The 23925-nt window shown below is 41.9% G+C and overlaps 2 protein-coding genes across 3 annotated transcripts; both read left to right on the top strand.

Moving 5' to 3' along the window:
* Positions 1 to 255: 255 nt before the first annotated feature.
* Positions 256 to 10753, top strand: TMEM59 (transmembrane protein 59). 2 transcript variants are annotated; one of them, XM_083510860.1, is made up of 8 exons: positions 256 to 572; positions 3367 to 3472; positions 5169 to 5266; positions 5424 to 5576; positions 5819 to 5900; positions 6387 to 6471; positions 7326 to 7434; positions 8517 to 10753. In XM_083510860.1, exons 1-8 carry the CDS (start codon positions 375 to 377, stop codon positions 8667 to 8669), a joined length of 984 nt encoding a protein of 327 aa, XP_083366986.1. In that variant the 5' UTR covers positions 256 to 374; the 3' UTR covers positions 8670 to 10753. The 2 variants fall into 2 exon arrangements, with proteins under 2 accessions (XP_083366986.1, XP_083366987.1); XM_083510861.1 differs by having other exon boundaries at positions 289 to 572; positions 6390 to 6471.
* Positions 10754 to 12128: 1375 nt separating this feature from the next.
* LDLRAD1 (low density lipoprotein receptor class A domain containing 1) lies at positions 12129 to 23205 on the top strand. The gene is made up of 6 exons (XM_083510160.1): positions 12129 to 12879; positions 13216 to 13270; positions 15959 to 16120; positions 16575 to 16712; positions 20683 to 20811; positions 21745 to 23205. Exons 1-6 carry the CDS (start codon positions 12859 to 12861, stop codon positions 21891 to 21893), a joined length of 654 nt encoding a protein of 217 aa, XP_083366286.1. The 5' UTR covers positions 12129 to 12858; the 3' UTR covers positions 21894 to 23205.
* Positions 23206 to 23925: the final 720 nt, after the last annotated feature.

Raw genomic sequence — 23925 nt, 5'->3', positions numbered from 1 at the left:
GGCTTCCAAGTTTTAAAATCTTTTTATCATTATTTTTAACACCCCAAATTATCGAATTCTTCATATGAAACTAAGTTGCAAATAGTACGACATCCTCTCTTGGTTGCTTTCTCCAGTGAATACACCGCGGAACAAATACTGTTCTACTAAAAACCGAGTGTATCCCCGCAACCCGCTTCCTTTATACGGGCAGCTCTCCCTTCTGCCCAGGGAGGGGGTGTGAACCGCACAAAGAAACCCGGAAGTCCGCATCCTCCGTCCAGTCTACCCCATTTAAGTCCGCAGAGCTGTTCGGCAGGTGCCGGAAACCGGAAGCGCGAAAGGGGCGGTTAGCAAAAATAAACAACCGTCTGGCTGGGGGTTGGCGACTCAAGATGGCGGCGCTGCGGCCGAGCCGTTTGGGGCTGGGGTCTCTTCTCCTGCTGCTGCTCGCTGTCGGCGACGAGGCGGCCCGGCCCGAATTAGAGCCCGTTCCGGAGTCCCTCTCCGAGTCTTTCGAGCCGGCGCTGGGGAACACCGCCCCTTGCCAGCGGACGTGCCAGAGCACCTACCCGCTCCATACTTACCCCAAGGTAACAAGCGGCGGGGGGGGGGGCGCCCCACCTTCCCTACTGAAATATTCCGCCACCCCCCCAAGAACCACGTCACGATAGCAGCCAGTTAGTGGGACCTTCTCTACATTTCCCCCTTTTCATCCTGCCACCTGCATTTAAGCCCCGGGAGCTCCTGGTTTCTTAAAAAAAAAATTAGAATCTGACCCCAGAAGGGGCAGCCCCTGTGGCATCGCTGCTTATATTTAAGATCTCCCCACCACCACCCTCAGTGTAGGGATGTGACCGTGGCTTGTTCTCCTTTTGCTATGCAGCCCTCGGGGCAACTGGCAGCCGGGGCTTAATATTCTTCCTGGCAAGGAGAGGGAATGGGAAGGAAGCCACACTCCCTGCGGCTGCTGCTGCTCCTCCTTTGGCCGGTGGATGGGGCCTGACTGGTTTTGCCAGTGCTGCGATGCCCTTCCTGGGGTTGCAACCGCCAAGTGGCTATGAGAGCGCGGACCCGTGGATGGATTTCTCACCTGGTAGTCTTTGACTGCCTGAGGTGGGGCCTCGCAGCTTGGCTGGGTGCAAGTGGGAGTCTATCTACAGTTGCTGTCCGCTAAGCTCTCCTCCACTTTCCTCTCCTCAGCTTGTTGGGCTGGCTAGTACACAAAGGAAGTGTGCAAAAATAAATCCTTCACGTGTACCAAAATGCAAAGTGGCATGATTTATTGTTGTTACCTGTTAGCTGCATTCCTCATAGAAGTGGCCCGAAGAGACTCACAAAATGCTATCATAGGTCTCAGCTGTCACCTGCACAGCTACAGCATATCTGCAAAAGGCTGTCAACTTTAAGGAAAAGGAAAACTGCTAAGAAAAGGTATCTGGAACTGCCTTCAGATTCTGGTTTCTATGCAAGCACTTTTGTCAGCTGGTCTTGAAGGCCAAATAATGGTTGGGCTAATGATTTTCAGATTGATTGACATATGGAAACGGAAACTTTTCTATGTTTCCCCATGAGATACTAAGGCTGCAATTTTAGGTGCATTACCTGAGATTAAACTCTAGCTAATTCAATGGAATCTGCTTTTCAATAGGCATGCATGGGATTGCACTCTTATTTCTCAGCAAACTGCAAAGTAAAATGTATTGTGTCTATGTCATCTGCAGGATTTGATCTCTACATTTTTATTACAAAAATATAGTTGTCATTATAGCCCACTTTCCAGCCTATATAACTCCCCCAGTTCCACGTCTAGAACCAAAATAGTGACACTTTGCTGACTTTTATACTACTGTAAATTCACTAAGAGTGTTCAGTATCTGTCCTGATATCTTTCCTAACTCTCTTCTTCCCAGTGCACACATGGAGCTGAGAAAATTATTATTTAATTTCACCCACCCCAGTATTTGTGTAGCTTCTTGTAGCTACCTGCTTCTTACCGTACAAGATAATAGGTTTCTCCTCAATGTTAGATCTTTACCTGTCATGATGATTATGCCAAGCTGTTAACATAATGACACATCAGACCAGGGCTTCTCGGCAAACATGCTCCTTCATATCTCTGCCAAAATTCCTCCTTTCACATCCATATTATTGTTAGCTACTGTATGTCTTCCATGCCGTTGTTTGTTCACCATTGCACCCATCAGTGTAATCAATACTGCTTTAAGACATTGACACTGTTACTTTCCTTGATAGATACCTATGGCACTGTTACTACACAGGAAATACATAGTTACACAATACATTGTCATTTGATTGTTGAACCGCATAAGAATTACCATTTTGGAGCGTGTGTGTTACACCTGCTTTCAGGATCCTGATTAAGACTGAAATATTCATAATAGATAAATATCTAGCTTATAGGAGAAGGGGTCCATATGTTGACTGGGGAGAAAGGTAAAGGAACCCCTGACCGTTAGGTCCAGTTGCGCGCTTATCTCACTCTATAGGCCGAGGGAGCCGGCATTTGTCTGCAAACAGCTTCCGGGTCATGTGGCCAGCATGACTAAACCACTTCTGGCGAACCAGAGCAGCGCACGAAAACACCGTTTACCTTCCCGCCGGAGCGGTACCTATTTATCTACTTGCACTTGATGTGTTTTTGAACTGCTAGGTGGGCAGGAGCTGGGACCGAACAATGGGAGCTCACCCCATCGTGGGGATTCGAACTGCCAACCTTCTGATCGGCAAACCCTAGGCTCTGTGGTTTAGACCACAGCGCCAACCACGTCCCTGGACTGGGGAGAAAGGATACATCAAATACAGTTTGGTCAAAAGCAGTGCCACCCATCCCTAACTCGGGACAGCCACTCCAGAAGGATATCATGGTCAGTGGTTCAGGAGAATTAACCAGGACCTATTTCCTCTGTCTCTCTCCCAACAGAGGTCCTCATACAGGGCAATCAAAGCAGTTTCTGTGCCAAAACAAAGCCTAAACCCTGATTGAAATGGATCTAGAAAATAAATTTCCATCAAGGGCACCTGGATCTGGTCCACCCACTCAAGATAGTTTATATTTGTGCAGCTTGTTCCAAAGTAAACTAAATAATAATATTTTATTCAACATCTTGGTTTCATATTTGTATAAGGTGTTTCAAGGCTCAGATACAAGACTTGTATTAAAGCCTACTTTTACTAACCTCAGTAGTCTGCTGAAGTCTCAGTGAAAAATCTTGGCTCACTCTTGTAGCTCTGTGAAATAATAAAAGCAAAAGATTTTTGAAGTTAAATTGTGCAGCATATTGTGTATGTCTTTGTGGTATGAGTAGGGTTAGAGTAGGACGATTATAAAAGAGTGATACTGACCTCTTAGGTTTTCATTACCAGGAAGAAGAGCTCTATGCATGTCAAAGGGGCTGCAGACTCTTCTCCATTTGTCAGTTTGTGGATGATGGGATTGATTTGAATCGGACCAAGTTGGAATGTGACTCTGGTAAGATAAGCTAGCCTCTTTTTCAGCTTGTAATATATGGGTGGTCACCACTTTTCTTCCCACTCAGAGTAGGCTTATTGAACTATATTGACCAGTAACTTTATTTCAGTCAGTCTACCCAAAGTGTGACTTAGTTGGATCTCTCCCTAGGAGAAGAATTAACACCTTGATGTTAATTGATTAACATCAAGAGAGTTCAGCAAGGAGGAAGCTTCCAAAATCATGCCACAAAATAAGTGTCCACATAAGGGCATGAAATCTGATTTATTACAAAGTCAAAAAAGTAATTTTGGCTTAACGTTAACATGAGTCAGCCACAGATACCCTGTCATCAGGGAAATCTATAACAAAATATTAAGCCTTAAAGTATGCACCTTGTCACATTTTGTTATCATAAAATATGTCATTGCAAGCTTAAAAATAACATGAGAAATTAAAATAAACAAAAGTTTGCAACGTGAGAGAATGTTGTGATATAAAATATAATAATAGTGTTGATGCCTTAAGATTTTTGCAATTGTAGCTTCTCCTTTGAAAGAGAATTTTTCTGAAACAAAGAGGAGTTTTCTGAGATGAAAGAAAGTGTAATTAAGAAGTTTTCAGTCACAAAGTTGCTTGCAGCTGGGAGGCCCAGCCTTATACCTGAAGGAGCGTCTCCACCCCCATCATTCTGCCCGGACGCTGAGGTCCAGCGCCAAGGGCCTTCTGGCGGTTCCCTCATTGCGAGAAGCAAAGCTACAGGGAACCAGGCAGAGGGCCTTCTCGGTAGTGGCGCCCGCCCTGTGGAACACCCTTCCAGCAGATGTCAAGGCGATAAACAACTACCTGACATTCAGGAGACATCTTAAGGCAGCCCTGTTCAGGGAAGTTTTTAACGTGTGATATTTTATTGTATTTTTGGTTTTTATGGAAGCCGCCCAGAGTGGCTGGGGAGGCCCAGCCAGATGGGCGGGGTATAAATAATAAATTATTATTATTATTATTATGGGAATCTCTCAGTCCCAAAGCTGTTTGCAGCTTTGTTGAGACAGTATGGGTCTTGCTTCTACTGTATGAGATAGATTGAGCCTGTCATGGAAGAGAAAGTTCTGTTTCCGTGCTGAATTGGACTTTAAATGTAAACATGCATGAACAATAATCTTGTAAGCTTTGATTGGAAGTAGATCCATTGACTTGAGTAGTGCTCACTTCAAGTAAGCGCACATAGCATTGCAGCCCTAATTGGCTTGCTGAGTATACAGTTCTGGGAAGAGTTTGTTTTCCCTCTGCAGTTTCTCTGTATACAATTGTTATTTTCACTCTGCGATGCTATTATTTTGCCTGTCTCCTATCTAAAATGTTGGAACTGGAGCCTTTTAGAAGTTGCATCCTGACAGAGTTGGCAAAACTGAAAGCTAAGTATATAGCTCAGGGGGCATACTGAAAGTGAGTGGGTATTCTGGTTTTATCCTGCCCCTCTTTGATATTTCTGTCACTTGGGGGGTGTTTTTACAGATCCAGAATGCTGAAGTGTAGTTCAATTTTGCCTCTCTTTTATCTCACCACTGACATAATTGGATTGGAAAGATGAGTGTCAGGAAGGGAAGTCCAACATTAGTAGCAATATGTGTGGTGTTGCACCCTAATATTCAAGTGTGCTTTAGCTGCTTATGTGGAAGGTGTGAACATTTAAACTGAAATAATGTGTCTTTTACAGCATGTTCTGAGGCATATACCTCTCAGTCTGATGAACAATATGCCTGCCGTCTTGGATGCCAGAATCAGTTACCATATGCTGAACTGAGACGAGACCATGTAAGTATTTATATTAGAGTGAGTGAATACATTTTCTCTGCTTGTATTCTTCAACCCATTCTTCAACTATTTTAAAAGTAAATTGTGGAGAGAAGCTCTGTGACATGTTTGAAATTTTTGCTTTTATATTAATCTGTGAAGCACTATTTATTTGCAGCTCATGTCCTTAATGCCAAGAATGCACCTTCTATTCCCCCTTACACTTGTGAGATCTTTCTGGAGTGATATGATGGAAACAGCCCATAGCTTCATCACCTCCTCATGGACTTTCTACCTTCAAGCTGATGATGGCAAAATAGTAATATTCCAGGTACTTGCTAACCTGCTCTTACCTGTTCTGACATAAGAGTTCAAGGGAACTAAGGGAGGGTGTTTTTTGTTATTCTGTTTTAAATCAAATAACTCCATGTTGAATGTCTGGGAGTGTTCTGTTTTATTGGGTTTGCTCTGCTTAAAAATATAATGTGTCTATTTAAATTACAGTTTGTGTCATTATGTAGGTAAATATGTTAGGTTTGTTTCACTAATTTGAAGGTTTTGTTGTTATTTCAGTCAAAGCCAGAAGTTCAGTTCATTGAAAGTCCTGGTCAGGAAACACAGGATTTAAAAGAACCATCATTTCGCAAAGCATCTTGTAAGTTGTTTTAGGGAACTTCAAGGAATAGAATATGGTTTGCCAAACAGTAAGGATGTACTGTCAGTGTCTGACCGGCAATTTGTATCCATGATTAGATAACTGTGGAAACCAGTAGCTTATTTTTTAAGATGCTTACTGTTTGGAATTTGCTTGATGACACAGTCTTTGTCTGATGTTTAAACATGGCAACTGAAACAGTTGCTTCATTGGCTCTGGTTCAGCAAGACACTGCATATTGCAAATGTAAGAAACAAACCCACAATATATTTTTTAGCTGTTCGCTTTTTCCTAGGACTTCCTTCCAGTTAAAAAAGGGGGCACTGCTCAATCTTAACATTTATTTAAAGAGTTTGCTGTGTCTAGCAGGAGGATTTACCGGAAGGAAAAAAGGTTGGGTAGACATTCATAGCATACAGAATGTATTGAGCATATGTGTCTTGGATTCTGTGATAAAATTAAACAAAAATGTACTATGATTTTCAGTAGATCTGCAGCCAGGAGGTCCACAGACACACAAGGGATTCTTCGACGAAGATGAAAGTGATAACTTCTTCAAATGTGTTTCAATGTATGTACATTTTAGCATATGAAGCATAAGAAGGGAGAGACATGTTTCATTCCCTAATGCTGTATATCACATGTAGTTCAACTACCAAAACAATCATGTGAAATGTTTTCACAAAACATTTTCTTAAAATTAATATTCTGACATTCTAACATGCTGTATCTAATGGAATGCTCTCTAAAAACAGGAAATGCCCATAGTGGCACAACTTTTACTACAAACATGCTGCTTGCATTGAACATTGTTTCCAAACTCAGACCATTCTTTAATATTACTGTGTTAGGTCTATCTATAAGTAAAACAAATTTCTGAGCAAAGCTGTTGGCTCACATAACATTGAGGGTCAGTTTGAGTATGAAAGGTGCTAAAGTAGTTGTGCTTTTAGGCTTGTGGCAGTGATTGTTAACAGCTTTGGATCCTAAACCAACTTCGAAAGGTCTTAAGTTCTTCTGAGCCTAGTAACCGTAGTTCCTGGTTCAGATGAAATTGAAAACTGGTTAACTGAAAAAGATTTCTGTATTTCATTCAGGCACACCATGAAAGGAAATCACTGTATTTCACAGGCATACTGTCTGTACATATCTCGGCTTATTAAGCTGAGACATGATCATGTGATCATTTTTTCTGAAGGTAAATGGTAATGGGAAACAATAACCTCTTATTAGATCTTGAAAGCTCAAAGACAGTAGCTTTTGCTTATTTTCTGGGACCAGATTAAGGTACAGTAGTTGACTGTGATGGCATCTAAGTCTGCCTATTTTGGATTGTGTGTGTGTAGAAACAATATTTAGGGAGGATACAATTTTCAATATACCTCAAGCTTGTCTTTATGGCTGATCTGTTTTCTTATATTCCAGAAATTCTGGCTGGATACTGACAACCACACTTGTCCTTTCTGTACTGGTGTTGCTCTGGATTTGTTGTGCAACTGTTACTACTGCTGTGGAGCAATATGTTCCATCTGAGGTAACTTAAGTCCTAAATTTTCCAGGATCCTACCACATCATATTCTGTGATATCAGAATGCTTTGGGTTTGATTAGAGCCCTTTTGTGCAGAAGAGAGTATCTAATGATTCTCTTGTTAATGAAACAGGATTGTGAACATATATATTGATTATGTATTGTAAGAGGTCTCACCTGCTTGTAGCTAACCTCCAATGAAATTGCCAACTTAATCAGCTGATGTGATCACTGGGGCAAATACAGTATGGAATATGTAAACTGGTAGTGACAGTTCCTGCTAGCTTTTTCAGGAAAACAAAAGATAACAAGGGTGGTTTCATGAGATGAGTTTTGACATCTCCCAGCAGAAGCAAAGCATGCACGTGATTTTTGCTTAGCAAGGTGACATTCTCTAGATTTGGTGGGCATTTCTGTGAGGTTGCAGTACTGAAGCCATCTCAGTTCATAAAAGTTATAGTACAGTTGCAAAAAAGGGGAGAGGCATTTCTGGTAGCAAATATGCCCGAAAATGTTAATGTAAATAAAATACCATTGTAGAAGTCATACTGATAGCCATGCATATATTATGTAACATACAAAATGCTATGCAGGATTAGATCAAGATCTATCATCGAGTAGTTTGTGGAGCCATATGCAGCCATTTTAAAAAGCGGTGCTCAGCTAAAGAGCTAATTATGTTTCAGATGTAATGTCCAAAATCTTTATTAAAATTTGAAGTCTTCCATTGCTACTTCCTACTAATGCACAATTTAATTGTGCCTTTTCTTTGCTGGTGTCTCAAAGCCTTGAAATTTTCACTCATAAAGACTTGTTTAATATCTTCTACTCCTCACCCCTACCCCCAACCCTATGTTTCTGGAGAGTGAACGAAAAGTGTGTGTTCCTGTTTAACAGTATAATCCTAGGCATGTTTACTTGAAAGTAAGTCCCACTGACTTCAGTAGGAGTTATTCTCCAGTAAGTGTGCATAAGATTTTAGTCATGATATCCATGCACCAAGATGTACTGGAATAAAACTTACTGTGTGCAATGATTTCCATCTAATATCATTTTGTTGTTGTTGTTGTTGTTGTTGTTATTTTAGAAGCTGAGTATCTATGGGGATTTGGAATACATGAATGAACAAAAACTGAATCGATACCCAACTTCTGCTCTCATTGTGGTTAAATGCAAGGCTGATGAAGAAGAAGCTGGACCTCTACCTACGAAAGTTAACTTGACTCAGTCAGCAATATAGATTTAAAAAATGAATTCATTATCTTATTCTAAGACTTCTGTTAACTTTGGTGACTTTTTCCAATGAAGAGGCTTTTGCAGGGGTAGTCAAAATTCAGATTCAAATAAAGTTACATAATTGATTACTGTTCTACTGTCATGGAATTCAATTTCATTTTCCACCAGTAAAGGAAATTCTGTTGAGCAAATGGGGTTTGTAGAGAATTTACATTTATTTGCATCTTTTTTTTTTCCTTATCAAAAATCATAAGTATTGTCTATACATTAAGGTTATGGTATTTTCAAATTATGAACATCTGTTGGTATCAGAGTGTATATTTGGAATCTTGTTTCTAATAGTGTAAGGAATTTTTTGTGGTCAAAGATGCCTTTTAAGTTGTCTTCTCAGCTGTGGATAAATGAAACTAACATGTAGAATTGCTTAGAAATCCTTATTGCTTCAAATGGCTCATTTTCCACAATAAGAGTACATTTTTGTTGACCTTTGTGTCAGTTTCTGGCACTGAAGTACTGTGGGTCAGAAATAAAACTTTAATGTATAGAGGAATCTATTATGGTGTCACTTCTGTATCCTAAAACAAATAAGCTTCCCTGGCTTTCATTTGCTACACTTGTCAGAGAAATGACTAATTTAAACAACAACAACCTTTCCCTAAAAAACAGGCAACATTGGTGGCAGACAAAAAATTCTGTGTATATTGGACATTGGTATATTTGACATTGACTTGTTCACAAGAAGTCTCTTGACTCTCACACTCCTTCACACACCAGTTGAAATTGATAAATTCTGCTTTCAATTTTAAACTAGCCACACTTCCCTCTTACGTAGATGCCAGCCAAGATCTGAAACCATGGTTTGATCCTGGCTTGTGTTCGCTATACAGAGCTGTTGCTAGGATCTGTTAGTTCAAAATTGAAATAAAAAGTTTTCAATTTCTTCCTCTGGGGCACAAAGCAGGGAAGATATTCACAAGCCCAAGGATGTTGGAACTCATTCTTGGAATAGATAATCATGGTTTCCCACTATGCATAAACCCAGACACAGTTTACACTTAACCCTATCTGGGACATGGCCAGCTTTTAAAAACCTACTTAATGAATAAGAATAAATTGTTATGTTGAGGCTTGTGACCAAACAAATGTCTAATACAGTTTTATAAATCAGTACTTTCCAGGGGAGTTTGCAAGTTCTAATTTATTGTTAATATAATTCTAAATGTGTTGAATTGGGAATTTTATTTCAGTATTTTTTTACAGGTGCTCTAAAAATATTTAATGTTTTAAATTTTATTTTACCCTTGCTAATTGGTAAAAATGTTCTGAAAAATAATAAGCATCTTTATTTGGTTTACTGAAGTGTCCATGCTTCAAGTAAATGATGAACAACAGAAGAGGAAGCTATTGTAAACTCTACGGTGAAGTGACAAGCCAATAAAATTGGTATGCCATTCTCTATAAATATCACTATTGAGAGCATCTCTGCATAATTATAAAGTTGATGATTCTCTAATATAGTGGTGGTAGAAAATGAGGTTTTCTGTCTAAAAGTTGATCAATGGGAGCGTAATAGAATAACTTGCAAGGGCAATCATTAAGCAAGTTATATTGCTGTGGTTTCATCTAGTCAATACAAATTCTGAAGTTTAAAACTTGCCCTATTTCTTAAAGCGAGAAACCATGGACACTCCTTTACTAATCTGTGAAATAGTTACTTTCAAGCAACTTTTGCAGCTCAGTTGCTGTTTGTGTTGTACGATAACTTCTGCAATGTCAGTTGTCTTGATTTTTCACTTGCTGGGCTAAAATACCGTTGTATTATGCGCCAATTATTTCAACTACATTTGCTTTAACTTATACATTTGTTTTTCATTTGGATTCTTGTTTTAGGAGATGCCTTTGCAAAATAATCCAGACTATATACAGTAAAGGTTAAATAGACTGAAATGTAGTACCCTTACTTTGAAGGTTCAGTATTGTTGAACTAAGGATTCCATATTGCTATGATGTTACTGGATTCTTCTCTCACTGTGACAACTTGAGCTGAAATCTGTTTAAAGGTCTACAATAAATCAATGGCTAAAAGAACTAGTGTAATGTACTACTTTCCTTAGGAAGAGAAGTCAGTGATCCCCTGTTAGCAACTGTGTCAGTCTACCAAACTTCAGTTGTGGTTGGTCTGAAAAGCAACGCTGAAAGCTCTCTTCCGGTGATTCAGATCAGCCGTTGAAAAATACCTGTCCATTAAATATAAAAAATTGATCTTGTTTCATACTTCATTTCACAGAACTGAACTGTTCTGCTCCAGCTTTGGAGATCAATAAAATCCATTGTGTTCAGTAACAAAGATAATTGATGTCTTAATAGGGCTTAAGCACTGTTGTGTCTAATAAGACTGCAAAAGCCTATATTATGAACACGCCTCAAAATTAACTGTGGCTGAACTGAATAATGGGCTACCCGATCAGTTTCGCCTTGCTAATTTTTTCAGAAAATATGCAAGTATCCATCTATTTTCTGGACCATTTTCAGGTTTGGCTCCTAGCACTAGGTGCCCTTATCTTAGGTAGACTTGATGGTGAAATTTAAGGAGCTTTGTGTATTTACTGAAAGAGGGGAGTTGGCCAAGTCAAGGTTCCTTGGCAGAATTGATTGACATGCCTTACATTAGAGATGGAAATATGTGGCATTCCAGGAGTTATTGGGGCTACAGCTTCCCATCAGCTTTGACCACTGGTCATGGTGGCTGGGACTAATGGAAGCTGATTTCTAGCTCCTCCCGCCCTTGACTTAGGTCATTTCTAAACTGCATTTTTCTGGAACCCCAAATGTTCTGGTAATGAGTCTTAATTCTAGCTCCAGAATGAGCTCTACAGCAGAGGAAGGCAATATTTTTGGCTTGAGGAACACATTCCCCTCTGGGCAAATGTCAGAGGGCTGCCCGCCAGAAGTGGGTGGAACCAGAAGCAAAAGTGGCTGGAGCAACAAATGTACAGTACAGATATTCAGTTTCTACACACATTTACACCCTTTTCCATGCAAGCAAGAGGCATTGGAGTCTACAGGCATATTCCAACCAGGCAAAAATACTGCATTTGTGGTATGTATTAGGGCTAATGATGGGTGTTGCCTGAGGAGAGGGGCTGTGGCCTGTGGCTGGGACTAATGGAAGCTGATTTCTAGCTCCTCCCGCCCTTGACTTAGGTCATTTCTAAACTGAGGGCCAGACATAAGCTGGAAGGGGGTTGCATTTGGCCCCACCTCTGCTCTACACGTTCCTGCAAGGGCCTTATTGAAGGGCCAGTGGTTTGTTTCCTTCGAATAGCTGAGCTTTAACATATTGGAAGGTTCTGCCTCAAAATCTTCAGTCCACTGCATCAAAAGATCAGTGCTTTATAAGCTGTGATCATAAAACTGAAACAAAGTTCAATCATTAGTACATAGGGAAAGTCCTTAAAGGGTTTGAACCTTTCCGCACTTCCATCTAAACATCGTAACTTGTCAATTGAAAGAAAAGAAAAAAAAGTTGCTTTATAAATTAACCCCCCCACACACACACATTTAATTATTGTGAGTGTATTTAAAGAAGGAAATAAGCGCTACAACCATGAAACAACTTGTGTAAACAGAAGATTTACAGTTATAATCTACTTTGCGATATCAGCTAAAATGGAACACTTCCTAAACCAGGTTAGTAGAGAAGAAACCAAAGAGTTGGCACCTGTATCAAAATACTTTAAAGTTAAGAACATGAAACTAGCAATTTATTCCCTAAAGCTTTGAAAGGGCAGCATTCATGCCTGTAGTGTATTTCCAGTGTTACTCAGTGCTACCTGTGTGTGACGTTTAGTAATATGCCCAGTAGGGGCTGAGACGTTTTTTATTATTATTTGTGGCACTAGCTAGAGGAGAAGCTAATGGAGATTCTTGAGTTTATGCTTACTCTGTTTCATAGGTATGAATGGGGTTAGAATGACTTTCTTCTTCCTACCTCTGTTTCTCTTAGTAGCCTGGTAACGTTACCCCAGGAATGTATTTAGTGGCTTGGTGAGCTAATAAAGCAAGGCAGCTTGAAGGAGGCTAGTTCCTCCTTTCATACCTAAGCAACACAGTTTGAAATGAACATTGATGGAAACATTGCCAGAACAACTCTGCCTATTAATTAGCATAATCCTGCAGCAGTCAGGGGGGAAATGAACAGAATTCATCCTCAGGTAATAGCATCCATTCTATTGTGGGAGGGGGGGTGTAATTATTACTTTTAGTACGATTGATCAGCTAGCTCTTATTGCTATTAGAAAGTAGACACGCTGGAAACCTCTGTATCTCTATTTTACCAGTAGCAAACTGGAATCAAAACTAAAAATTATAGTTTTAATTAAATCTCTGTATGTTAGTTACATGTTTTTGAATGTATGCAGATAGGGATTCTATCTGAATACTGAATGCACCGTAATTACAGACAATGTAATGCCTTGTGTTTCCTTAAAAACAATCTTCTCCCTAACAATGAAGGCAATATAATTTTATTTTATTTCTGTTAATTACAGAATATTGAAGGAGCTTCATTTGGTTCAACAAAATCTCTCTTTACTGCTAACAGAGGTAATTGGTACTCTTACTAACAAAAAGCAGTTCGAAAATGCTGGGAACTGATTAGTTTATGAACTAAAGTTGTCCTTTCAAAAAGAGGAAATCTCTGCTTATATACTACTTGGCTCATATACTTCTTGACAATTGATGTTTCTATAGTTTACAGTATTTGAAAGTTGTTTCATTTTCAGTAGTGTATTATTTGGCTACAAAATGAAAAATGCTTTTAGTTCATTCAAAAGCAGTATCCTATAGGCAGTGGTCTGTTGTTAGAAAACATACAAGTATAACTCATCAGGTATGTCTTCATAACAATATGAAGAGTCTTCTTAATTGTTGGTATGGTTTTAATACATTTTATTGGCATTATACCCCAGTTTGGAATTAAATTATAATGAACAGTGGGTAACAAATTGCATTTTAAAAAACACATTAAAATATTTTAGTTGCAGCATTTCCTGCATTCTTTTCTTCTTACTAGAGTGATGGATTAAGCAAAAAAAAAAAATAAAAACAAATAATTTTTGTGGGGGACAGGAAGAGGGAGATCATCCCCCACACACTCCATTTCAACTTTTCTAGCTTTTCTGCCTATGCAATTTCTGTCTTGTACCCTAGGTGGATTCTAGGACAAAAGCTTTGAGGGAAGACATTGCAATGATTCAAGGCAGTTGCAGCTAATTCTTAAGTACCTTGTGAAAGGAAGGCAGTTAATCACCTAAAGGCAGGTTATGAGCACTGGGAGTGAGATTACACAATACATTAGTCAGCTAATTTTTACTATTTATACCCCGCACATCTTGCTGGATTGCCCCAATCACTCTGGGCAACTTCCAACATATATAAAAACATAATAAAACATTAAACATTAAAAAACCCACCTCTATACAGGATTGCCTTCAGACGGCTCGGAGGTCGGATAACTCCATACCCTCCAACATTTCTCCAATGAAAATAGGGACACCCTAAGGAAAAGTGGGGGGACGCGGGTGGCGCTGTGGGTAAAACCTCAGTGCCTAGGACTTGCCGATCGCATGGTTGGCGGTTCGAATCCCCGCGGCGGAGTGAGCTCTCGTCGTTCGGTCCCAGCTCCTGCCCACCTAGCAGTTCGAAAGCACCTCCGGGTGCAAGTAGATAAATAGGGACCGCTTTATAGCGGGAAGGTAACGGCGTTTCCGTGCTCTGCGCTAGTGCTGGCTCGCCAGAGCAGCTTCGTCACGCTGGCCACGTGACCCGGAAGTGTCTTCGGACAGCACTGGCTCCCGGCCTCTTAAGCGAGATGAGCACGCAACCTCAGAGTCAGACACGACTGGCCCGTACGGGCAGGGGTACCTTTACCTTTAAGGAAAAGTGGGACATTCCGAGATCAAATCAGAAACCGGGACGGCTTCTCTAAATCAGGGACGTCCCTGGAAAATAGGGACACTTGGAGGGTCTGGTAGAGCACATGCTTTGTTCCAGATTCAATCTTTTTGACATCTCAAATTAAGAAGACACTTTGGTGAGCCCTTGCCAGTCAGAGTAGAGAACACTGGACCAAATAAATAAATGGTCTGACAGCAGCTTCGTATGTTCATAAAGTGCTACCACGTAATTTAACTCTGAACAGGGATAGGAAACCTTAGGCCCAGATACCAAATGTGACCATCCAGTACTCTGTCTGGCCCATAGCTGTCAACTTTTCCCTTTACTTGCAAGGAATCCTTTTCGGAATAAGGGAATTTCTCCTCTGCACTCTCCTCTGGTGTCCTTCCTTCCTTCCTTCCTTCCTTCCTTCCTTCCTTCCTTCCTTTCTTTCTTTCTTTCTTTCTTTCTTTCCTGGAGGATGGGCAGGTGTGGGTGTGTGAAGCCTCTGACTTTGCTTACCTAGAAAGTAACTGCCTATACAAAGGTAAGCATTGTATCTGTTGCTCCACCTGCCTTTTCCTCTGGCCCTGCCCTCCAGTGGCATGCGACCTCCACCCCTGAAGGGAACGCAACCCTCAGACCGGAAAAAAGTACTAGAACCAGAGGTGGAGCTAGCTGTTCCAGCTCCCAGAGCGGCATGCACACAGGGGCAGGGCTAGCTGCCCACAGAGGCAGGGCGAGCATCCCAGGGGTGTGGGGCGTGTGCACCGGCCGCCACAAGCCTCCTGGAGGGTGTACCAGTCAGCATGAGTCTCCTGGGGGGCGTCACAAGCCTCCTGGGGGGGTGCAGCCTGCGGCGAGCATTGGTGGTGGGGCAGCGATGTCAACCCCCCTCAGGGATGGCACCCAGGGCAGACCTCACCCACCTTTCTTCGTCTCTGCCTAGAACATACATTGGCTCTTGACGAGCAACAAGATGAGCTTTGCAGAAGGTCAGCCGCTTGCACTTAAGGCAACAGAAAGCCTCTTGATTATTGTGCAGAAACATATTGTTAGATATGTGAAGAAATGCAAATATTAGGACATGACCTACGTGTTACCAGCATTATTTTTTAGCATAAATGGGACAGGTGTGTGCGTTAAGTGTGGTACGAGTTGAAACCTTTGGGTATAAAGTCTTGTACAGTTATGTTCTATATAACACTACAGTAGAATTAAAAACCCATGGGATAATTTCAATATGGGTTAATTAGTAGGGAGTAGAGGAAGCCCATGTCCTCAGTGTGGATTTTCGTACAAATTCAGTGTGAGGTAATATTTGGAATTGGTCTTTAAGTCTTCTCTCTGTGACAGGTACTATACAGGGCCTGCAAGGTTGCTGCAAGGATTGCTGTGCATGCATCCCTTGCACCCAACAATGTATCTGTGTGTCTGCCATTGGTCTTGGTATACTTGGTGTCATCGCTACTGTCATTGCATTGGTGGTCACAATTGGCATCCCTCCACATACACCAGGTCAGTCATTTCTAGCTTTCGTTATTATGATGGTGACCAAACTACTGCCAACTAGAGTAATACTTTCAATGGGGCTGTGTCCAGTGTTTCTTCTACTCAGAGTAGACCCATTGGAAATAATGAGCAAGACTAAGGCAACACGTGCACAATACCACCTTAAACAGTCATGGCTTTGTTGGGAATCTGTGGTGAGGCAGAAGACACAATCCATTCAGAAATTCTCACATGCAAACTCTATTGCAATCAATATGAACAATGCAAAAGCTTCCATGTATATGCAAACTCATTCATGGCCATTATTTATGTGTGATGCATCCCAACATGGCTATAGGTCAAAACTGAATTATTTGAATGTGTATTGGGGGTTGGGGTCTGATTAGGTCTGATCATTTCTTTGTCAGTATCCTCCATTTTTGTCCATCCTCTATTGTTTCATCTCAATTTTATTTTTCAGTAAATCGTTTATGTGTGACCTCTGGTAATCAGACAGGCTTTTTATGTGACAACAGAGCTAGCTGCATTCCAGCCAGCCAGGTCTGTGATGCAAGACAAAATTGTGCAAATGGGGAGGATGAGCAAGGATCACTATGCGGTAAGAATATTTGCTTAAATCTCCCCCTTACCATGTCCAGTTAATGCCACATGCTTTTTCCCACCATACCTCAGCCATTATATAAAGCTTCAAGCTATAGCAAGTTAGGTGGTGAGGAAAACAGAAGCAGACTGAGGATGAGATCACACATACATGTTCTGCAATCAGTCAATACAGCATCTAGTGATTATTTCCATGTGTGAATAGGCAAGAGAACAGAACAGCAGCATCAGGATTCAGGACCGACTCCTCTTCAAGTGGACTGATGCAGCCTGAATTGAAGTTGTAGGTTGAAGACAAGTCGTGAACTCTGCCAGGAGTTCTCACATATCAATGAAAATATACCTGCAGCCCAGTCATAGAAGACTATTTCAGTTTCTACTTTAATACTTTAAATACTACTTTAATAAATCCTCAAAATGTGATTTGATTTTGATTATTTAATTTCTATGTTGTTGTTGCTGGCATCTGTCTGTCTTGAGAGACACTGGAGTGCGCCTCTGGGGGTTAAGTCAAACCACTGTGTTAGCAGCACTGAAGTGGCCTCAAAATATCTCTCAGCAGTGTAAAAAATACCTGAAGCAAGAATGGATAACTTAAACAAGTTACATATAAAAAGTTACATTAACACAAAATTGCATATATATATATATATATATATTTGTTTTCGTAGATTTTCACGGGTACAGGAATGCAGGTTTTGGTGTCCTCGGGTGTCTTCCCGTGTAAAAGTTGGGGTGTCTAGGCGACGTTTCGACGAGGTCTCACTCGTCATCTTCAGGCTGGTGCTTTCGGCTTCTTGTTACTGGAACAGAGCGGGATCTCAGTGTTTGAGTTCCTATAAATACTGTAGAGGGGTGTGGTGTATTGCCTCAAAAGTTCTGGGCAGAGGGGAAGTTCCCAGGCTAGTGTTCTTTTCTTCTTTTGTTCCTTAATTACTTGAGGGATATCTTGAGTGATTTCTTGAGTGATATTCTGAGTACCACTTAGGTGGGTCATTAGGTGTGGATTAGTTGCTAAAGCCTTCGTGTCTTGACCTCTTGAATTTGTGAAGAGTTTTTCTGGGAAGATGGCTGTACTGCACTTAGTTGTGCTTTGGCTTGGCTTCGTGTATAGGGGCGAGCTGTGGTTTTGTGCCCTGTGCCAGCCAGATCTGTGTAGGGATTGCAGGGGGGTGCAGCATCCGGAGGTGCCACTATGGTTTGGTTACTGGATGGTGTCTGTAATTTATCTGTGGAGAGGGTCTGGGTTTGGGTCTGGTGTGGTTGATTGGTGGTGGCGTTCTGTGTGCCTCTGGATCTGGTGTCGGTTTTTGTGGGGAGGGCTAATTTCCAGATGTCTGGCAGGCGGGACGTGTCGTCACGCTTGTTCATGTTGTGAGGGTGTTTCTCTATCTCGATGGCTTCCATGATTATTCTCTTGTGGTGATGTTCCATGTTAAAGAGCAATTTGGAATCTGCAAAATTAATTTCGTGTCCTGTTTCTTTCATGTGTTGGAAAAGAGAGGAAGATTTTTCTTCTTTTTTGACGGCATTCTTGTGTTCTGCGATACGTGCATTTATTCGTCTGTTTGTTTGGCTCAGATATGTTGACGACACCTTTGTAATTTGGCCACACGGGAAAGAAAAACTAGATAGCTTCCTCACACATCTCAACAGCCTACACCCCAAAATACAATTCACTATGGAAATAGAAGCCAACAACCAGCTTCCCTTCCTTGACGTCCTAATCTACAAAAAACCTGATGGCTCCCTAGGACACACTATCTACCGGAAAAAAACACACACCAACCGCTACTTACATGCTCAATCACACCACCACCCTGCACAAATAAACTCCGTAGCCAAGACCCTCATCTCCAGAACCAAACGCCTGGCTGACAAAGACCACTTGACAACTGAGTTACAGAATCTCTCAAATGTGTTAATCGCCAATGGATACCAGCAAAACAGGGTTAAGAAGCTAATCCAAAAAGAAACACCCCCCAAAAACCAAGACACGGAAGAAAACAATGGCATGGCCCTCCTTCCTTATATCAAGGGCACTACAGATAAAATTAGCAAAATCCTCCATAAACACAATATCAAAACAGCCTTTTGCACCAACCAAAAAATAGCCAATATCCTCAGAAACCCCAAAGATAAAATCCAGTTGGAAAACCAAGGGGTCTATGAAATACCCTGCAAAGTCTGCCCAGCCACGTACATTGGACAAACAAACAGACGAATAAATGCACGTATCGCAGAACACAAGAATGCCGTCAAAAAAGAAGAAAAATCTTCCTCTCTTTTCCAACACATGAAAGAAACAGGACACGAAATTAATTTTGCAGATTCCAAATTGCTCTTTAACATGGAACATCACCACAAGAGAATAATCATGGAAGCCATCGAGATAGAGAAACACCCTCACAACATGAACAAGCGTGACGACACGTCCCGCCTGCCAGACATCTGGAAATTAGCCCTCCCCACAAAAACCGACACCAGATCCAGAGGCACACAGAACGCCACCACCAATCAACCACACCAGACCCAAACCCAGACCCTCTCCACAGATAAATTACAGACACCATCCAGTAACCAAACCATAGTGGCACCTCCGGATGCTGCACCCCCCTGCAATCCCTACACAGATCTGGCTGGCACAGGGCACAAAACCACAGCTCGCCCCTATACACGAAGCCAAGCCAAAGCACAACTAAGTGCAGTACAGCCATCTTCCCAGAAAAACTCTTCACAAATTCAAGAGGTCAAGACACGAAGGCTTTAGCAACTAATCCACACCTAATGACCCACCTAAGTGGTACTCAGAATATCACTCAAGAAATCACTCAAGATATCCCTCAAGTAATTAAGGAACAAAAGAAGAAAAGAACACTAGCCTGGGAACTTCCCCTCTGCCCAGAACTTTTGAGGCAATACACCACACCCCTCTACAGTATTTATAGGAACTCAAACACTGAGATCCCGCTCTGTTCCAGTAACAAGAAGCCGAAAGCACCAGCCTGAAGATGACGAGTGAGACCTCGTCGAAACGTCGCCTAGACACCCCAACTTTTACACGGGAAGACACCCGAGGACACCAAAACCTGCATATATATATATATATATATATATATATATATATATATATATCAATTCATTTTCCTTCTGACACACCCTTCCTCTCAGCCTCTGAATTCTCACCCAGGGTCCAAACAAACTTTCAGCTCAAGCCGAAAAGTCTCAAAACAATAAGAGTTCTAGAAACACCAGACATCGCCCTAGTCTCTTACTCTAGACTTGTTTTTGTTTTGGAGGAGCAGGCCTAAGGTGGATTGTACTTCCTCAGGCTGCCCACAGCTGTGTCCTATTCAACTGCACTCTCCATAGTTGCAGGTACAGCAGGTTTGTTGAATTTCCCAGAGGGTCCAGTGGATGTGAAAAGGGCCCCCCTGCACACACTTCTCCTCCTTCATCCTCTGTCCTCTCCTCCTCCTCCAGCTGCTATTTGGTAGTCTGTATATTTAAGCAAAGCCTTTAACAACATCCTTTATTATTGTTTTTAAAAGTCCTTTTAAAGAAAGAGATGGTAACTAAATAAATGTAGTTGCTTCAACAGAAATAGTGTGAATATTGCCTTAGTAATTGAACTTCTGAATGACTTTCATTTTACACCTGCAAAGTAAGGAGAGGGATGTTCTCTTCACATACCAAGTTTCTGGAATGTACTTAAACCCCACCCCCACCCCCCATGTATGCTGTTTTACTTTGAGGATCTATGCAGCTTACGATGCAAACTTGTACTTGTCTGTTCAGAAGTAAGCCCCATTGAGTTCAGTGAGAGTATTAAGATTGCCTTAGTTGTATTGTTATTTATTACTAATTACCACATTTTAAGCCACTGCTGTTTTTACCCAGTATATATTTTGCGCAGTACAGCATTTTCTCCCCTCACCGCTTCTGCTTCTTTCTTTATTTTTTTGTAGATGATTTGCCCAACAACCTTCCAGGATACTTGATATTTTATTGCAGCAACCGCAAGGTTTGGGTCTATGCAGACAAAAGATGTAATGGAATCAATGACTGTGGTGACTGTTCTGATGAAGTAGGAGCTTGTAAGTCTTTTCTTACAAAGTTCTGCTTGTAGTTAATGGATAAATGGGAGCAGTGCCCAGGCAAGGCAAGGATTGCACCCCATAACCTCCTTGTGGGTGTTGCACGTGAGGCAACACAGCAGGCACACTTCACTGTGCCTCTGCTGCAACGGCTCCTCATGGAGGTTACCTGCGGGTTGCCGCATTTGCCCTCTCAGCTTGCCAAACTCCCGGCGTGAGTGGTGGCTTGTGCTCCTTGGTGGGCTTGGTGGCGTCCCTGCAGCGCCAGAGCCAAGTTGGCTGCACTTCTCTCCATGCCCCTCACCCAAGGACACATGGGAGGAAGGCCTGAGGGAAGGGCCAGTGCTGGCCAGGAAAAGTCCAAGCTCCGGCTGGTGGGATTTCCGCCCTGAGGCAGATGTCTCTTCACTGGCCATTTTTTGTGTGTGTGTTGTTAATACCCTGTTGGAAGCTGCCCAGAGTGGCTGGAGAGGCCCAGCCAGATGGGAGGTGTATAAGTAATAAATTAGGAGGAGGAGGAGGAGGAGGTGCCACAGCCCTGAAGGCCTGGCCTGGGCACAACTCGCTTCCCCACAACTCCGTAAGGCAGTAGCCATGAGGCCTTGGCACGGGAGCCTGTCATGGGCGTGCTAGGTTGCACCCCCTCAGAATTCTGTGCTCAAGGCCATGACCCTCCTCAGCTCCCCAACACTGTACCACTTTGTGTGAAATATGCTGGACTGTAAGTCCTTCAGGTTGGTACAGCCCCTTTTCGTCTACCAGGATATCCTCTTTTGCATAGTGTCATCCTCTAGTTTAGGGACATGGGATTTTGCACTCGTTCCCAATATCCCTGACCAGTGGCCATGCTGGCTCGGGCTGATGGGAGCTGGAGCCCAGCATCTGGTCCCCAACTCTGCTGAGTACATCTGTTGTGCTTCTTTTTTATTCCAGGGGCCAGCTGCCCTCCTTGTGGGCCTCAATGGTGGGGATGCACCATGGCTGTCTTCCATATGTACTGTAGCTGCATTCCCAGACGTCTTTGCCGAGATGGAATACAGCACTGCAGTGACTGGTCTGATGAATACGTCTGCACAAGATGAGCACTCCAGGACTGTAACCTTCAGAAAATAATGGGAGCTATCCATCAAATACCAATGTTGGGGAATTGCCATACGTATTTCTCAGAGGGGCTTGCGACGGATGCATTGTGTAGTGTTAGATGTGCTGCTCCTAGACCAGTGATCTTTCACCTTTTGAGCTCAGTAAAGTGTGTCTGCGTGTGCGTATAACACCCTTGGCTTCCTCAAAACCCACTGCTACAAAAAGCGAAAGGAGGAAAAGAACGCCTGCTACCAAAAAATCTGGCTCAGACTTCCACACGTACTGGAAGCTGCGAAATCTTGCTTTGTAACAGGGTAAAGGACCAGGGACTCAGCTATACAGCTGCAAATAAAATGTTTTAAGTGTGTTTTAAGTGCAATATACACTAGATGGCAATGGTGAGCCTTATGGAAAATTCAATGTATTTTTAAAAATGCTTTAAAAAAAAAAAAGTTTCCAGAACGATTTTTATATGTGTGTAGAACTCAGTTCAGGCAAAATCCTTCTCACAGTTGCGGACTGATCAATGCCAGCTATTGCACAAGCACTTATAGTGATGGAAACTAATTGGTATCTTATTCCTAGATGACATTTAAGAAGTCAGTAATTACCTGCCATGTGAACTCTCTATTTCCCCCCTCTCCTTTTCTCTGTTATTTTCCCTTAGCTATGGGCATTTGGGTGTTGGATGAGTAAAAGATCATTGATTTCAAACCATGCTGCTGTATTTGATACATTGCACTTCAGTCTACAATATTATTGTATCTCAAAGCCCTCACCCTTTTATACCTCTAACATGCCTGGTGTGACCTGCAGCTATTAGAGTGGAATGAACCCTTAAAAGTGAGAGCATTAGCTGTCAGTTGTAACTAGGATAAAGTGGCCTCAGAATAGTCTTCTGAGGAAGAGGTTTGTGTGACTTTCATACTCTTATGTAGAAGTAGACATCATCTTATATAATGAAACGGGTACTACAAACAAACCTTTAAGTCAATATTCGTATCTGATAATCTGATTTCTACCAACATATACCATCAGACTAAAACAAATGACTCTTATTTCCTATTGTGACAAGTCATGCAATATAGATGGTGCAATAAACAAACATTTACAAGTTGTTAGTTGCCCAACTAAATCTTATTCGCTTCACAGCACATCATTAAATGGTAAGTGTTTAAACACTAATGGCAGATGAATGGGGTTAGGAGTCATGCTTGTCTGTTTTTCGTTTGACAGTCACTTTAATTTACATATTGTATTAAATATGTTACTGCTTGAGTAAATAAAACTTGATTTTAGTATGTTTTATTACACTGTGCTAGCATGTGTTCCTTGGCAAAATTTGAAAACTCAGTCTCAGCTTGAAACAACACACACAAAAATCCACAGCAATGAAGTGGAACAGTACCATGTAACAACACAGTAGGATACAAAAGTACCATGTGTTAGGTCTCATTTAATTCATCTAGGGATCTATATAGTATAGTAAAGGTAAAGGGACCCCTGACGATTAGGTCCAATCGTGACCGACTCTGGGGTTGCGGCGCTCATCTCACTTTATTGGCCGAGGGAGCCGGCATACAGCTTCTGAGTCATGTGGCCAGCATGACTAAGCCGCTTCTGGTGAACTAGAGCAGCACACGGAAATGCTGTTTGCCTTCCCTCCGGAGCGGTACCTATTTATCTACTTGCACTTTGAAGTGCTTTCGAACTGTTAGGTTGGCAGGAGCTGGGACCGAGCAACGGGAGCTCACCCCGTCATGGGGATTCGAACCGCCAACCTTCTGATCAGCAAGTCCTAGGCTCTGTGGTTTAACCCACAGCACCACCCGTGTCCCTATATAGTTCCTTCAGATCTACAAGCCAACAGAAACAAGTCAGGCTCATATCCCCACTGTGGCTGATCTTGAGCTAACTACTTACAGATTAACCTACTTCACAGAGTTGATAAAATATCAGCCTGGGATTGCAGGGGGAAAGTCTGGATATAACTGTGATAATTTCTTTAACATGATTAGGTCCCCAAGTCAG

This window comes from Podarcis liolepis, assembly GCF_965112155.1.
Source record: "Podarcis liolepis genome assembly, chromosome: 6".
Classification (NCBI taxonomy): domain Eukaryota; kingdom Metazoa; phylum Chordata; class Lepidosauria; order Squamata; family Lacertidae; genus Podarcis; species Podarcis liolepis.
Note: the sequence above shows the minus strand (reverse complement) of the source record. Positions and strands in the feature narration are given on the sequence as shown.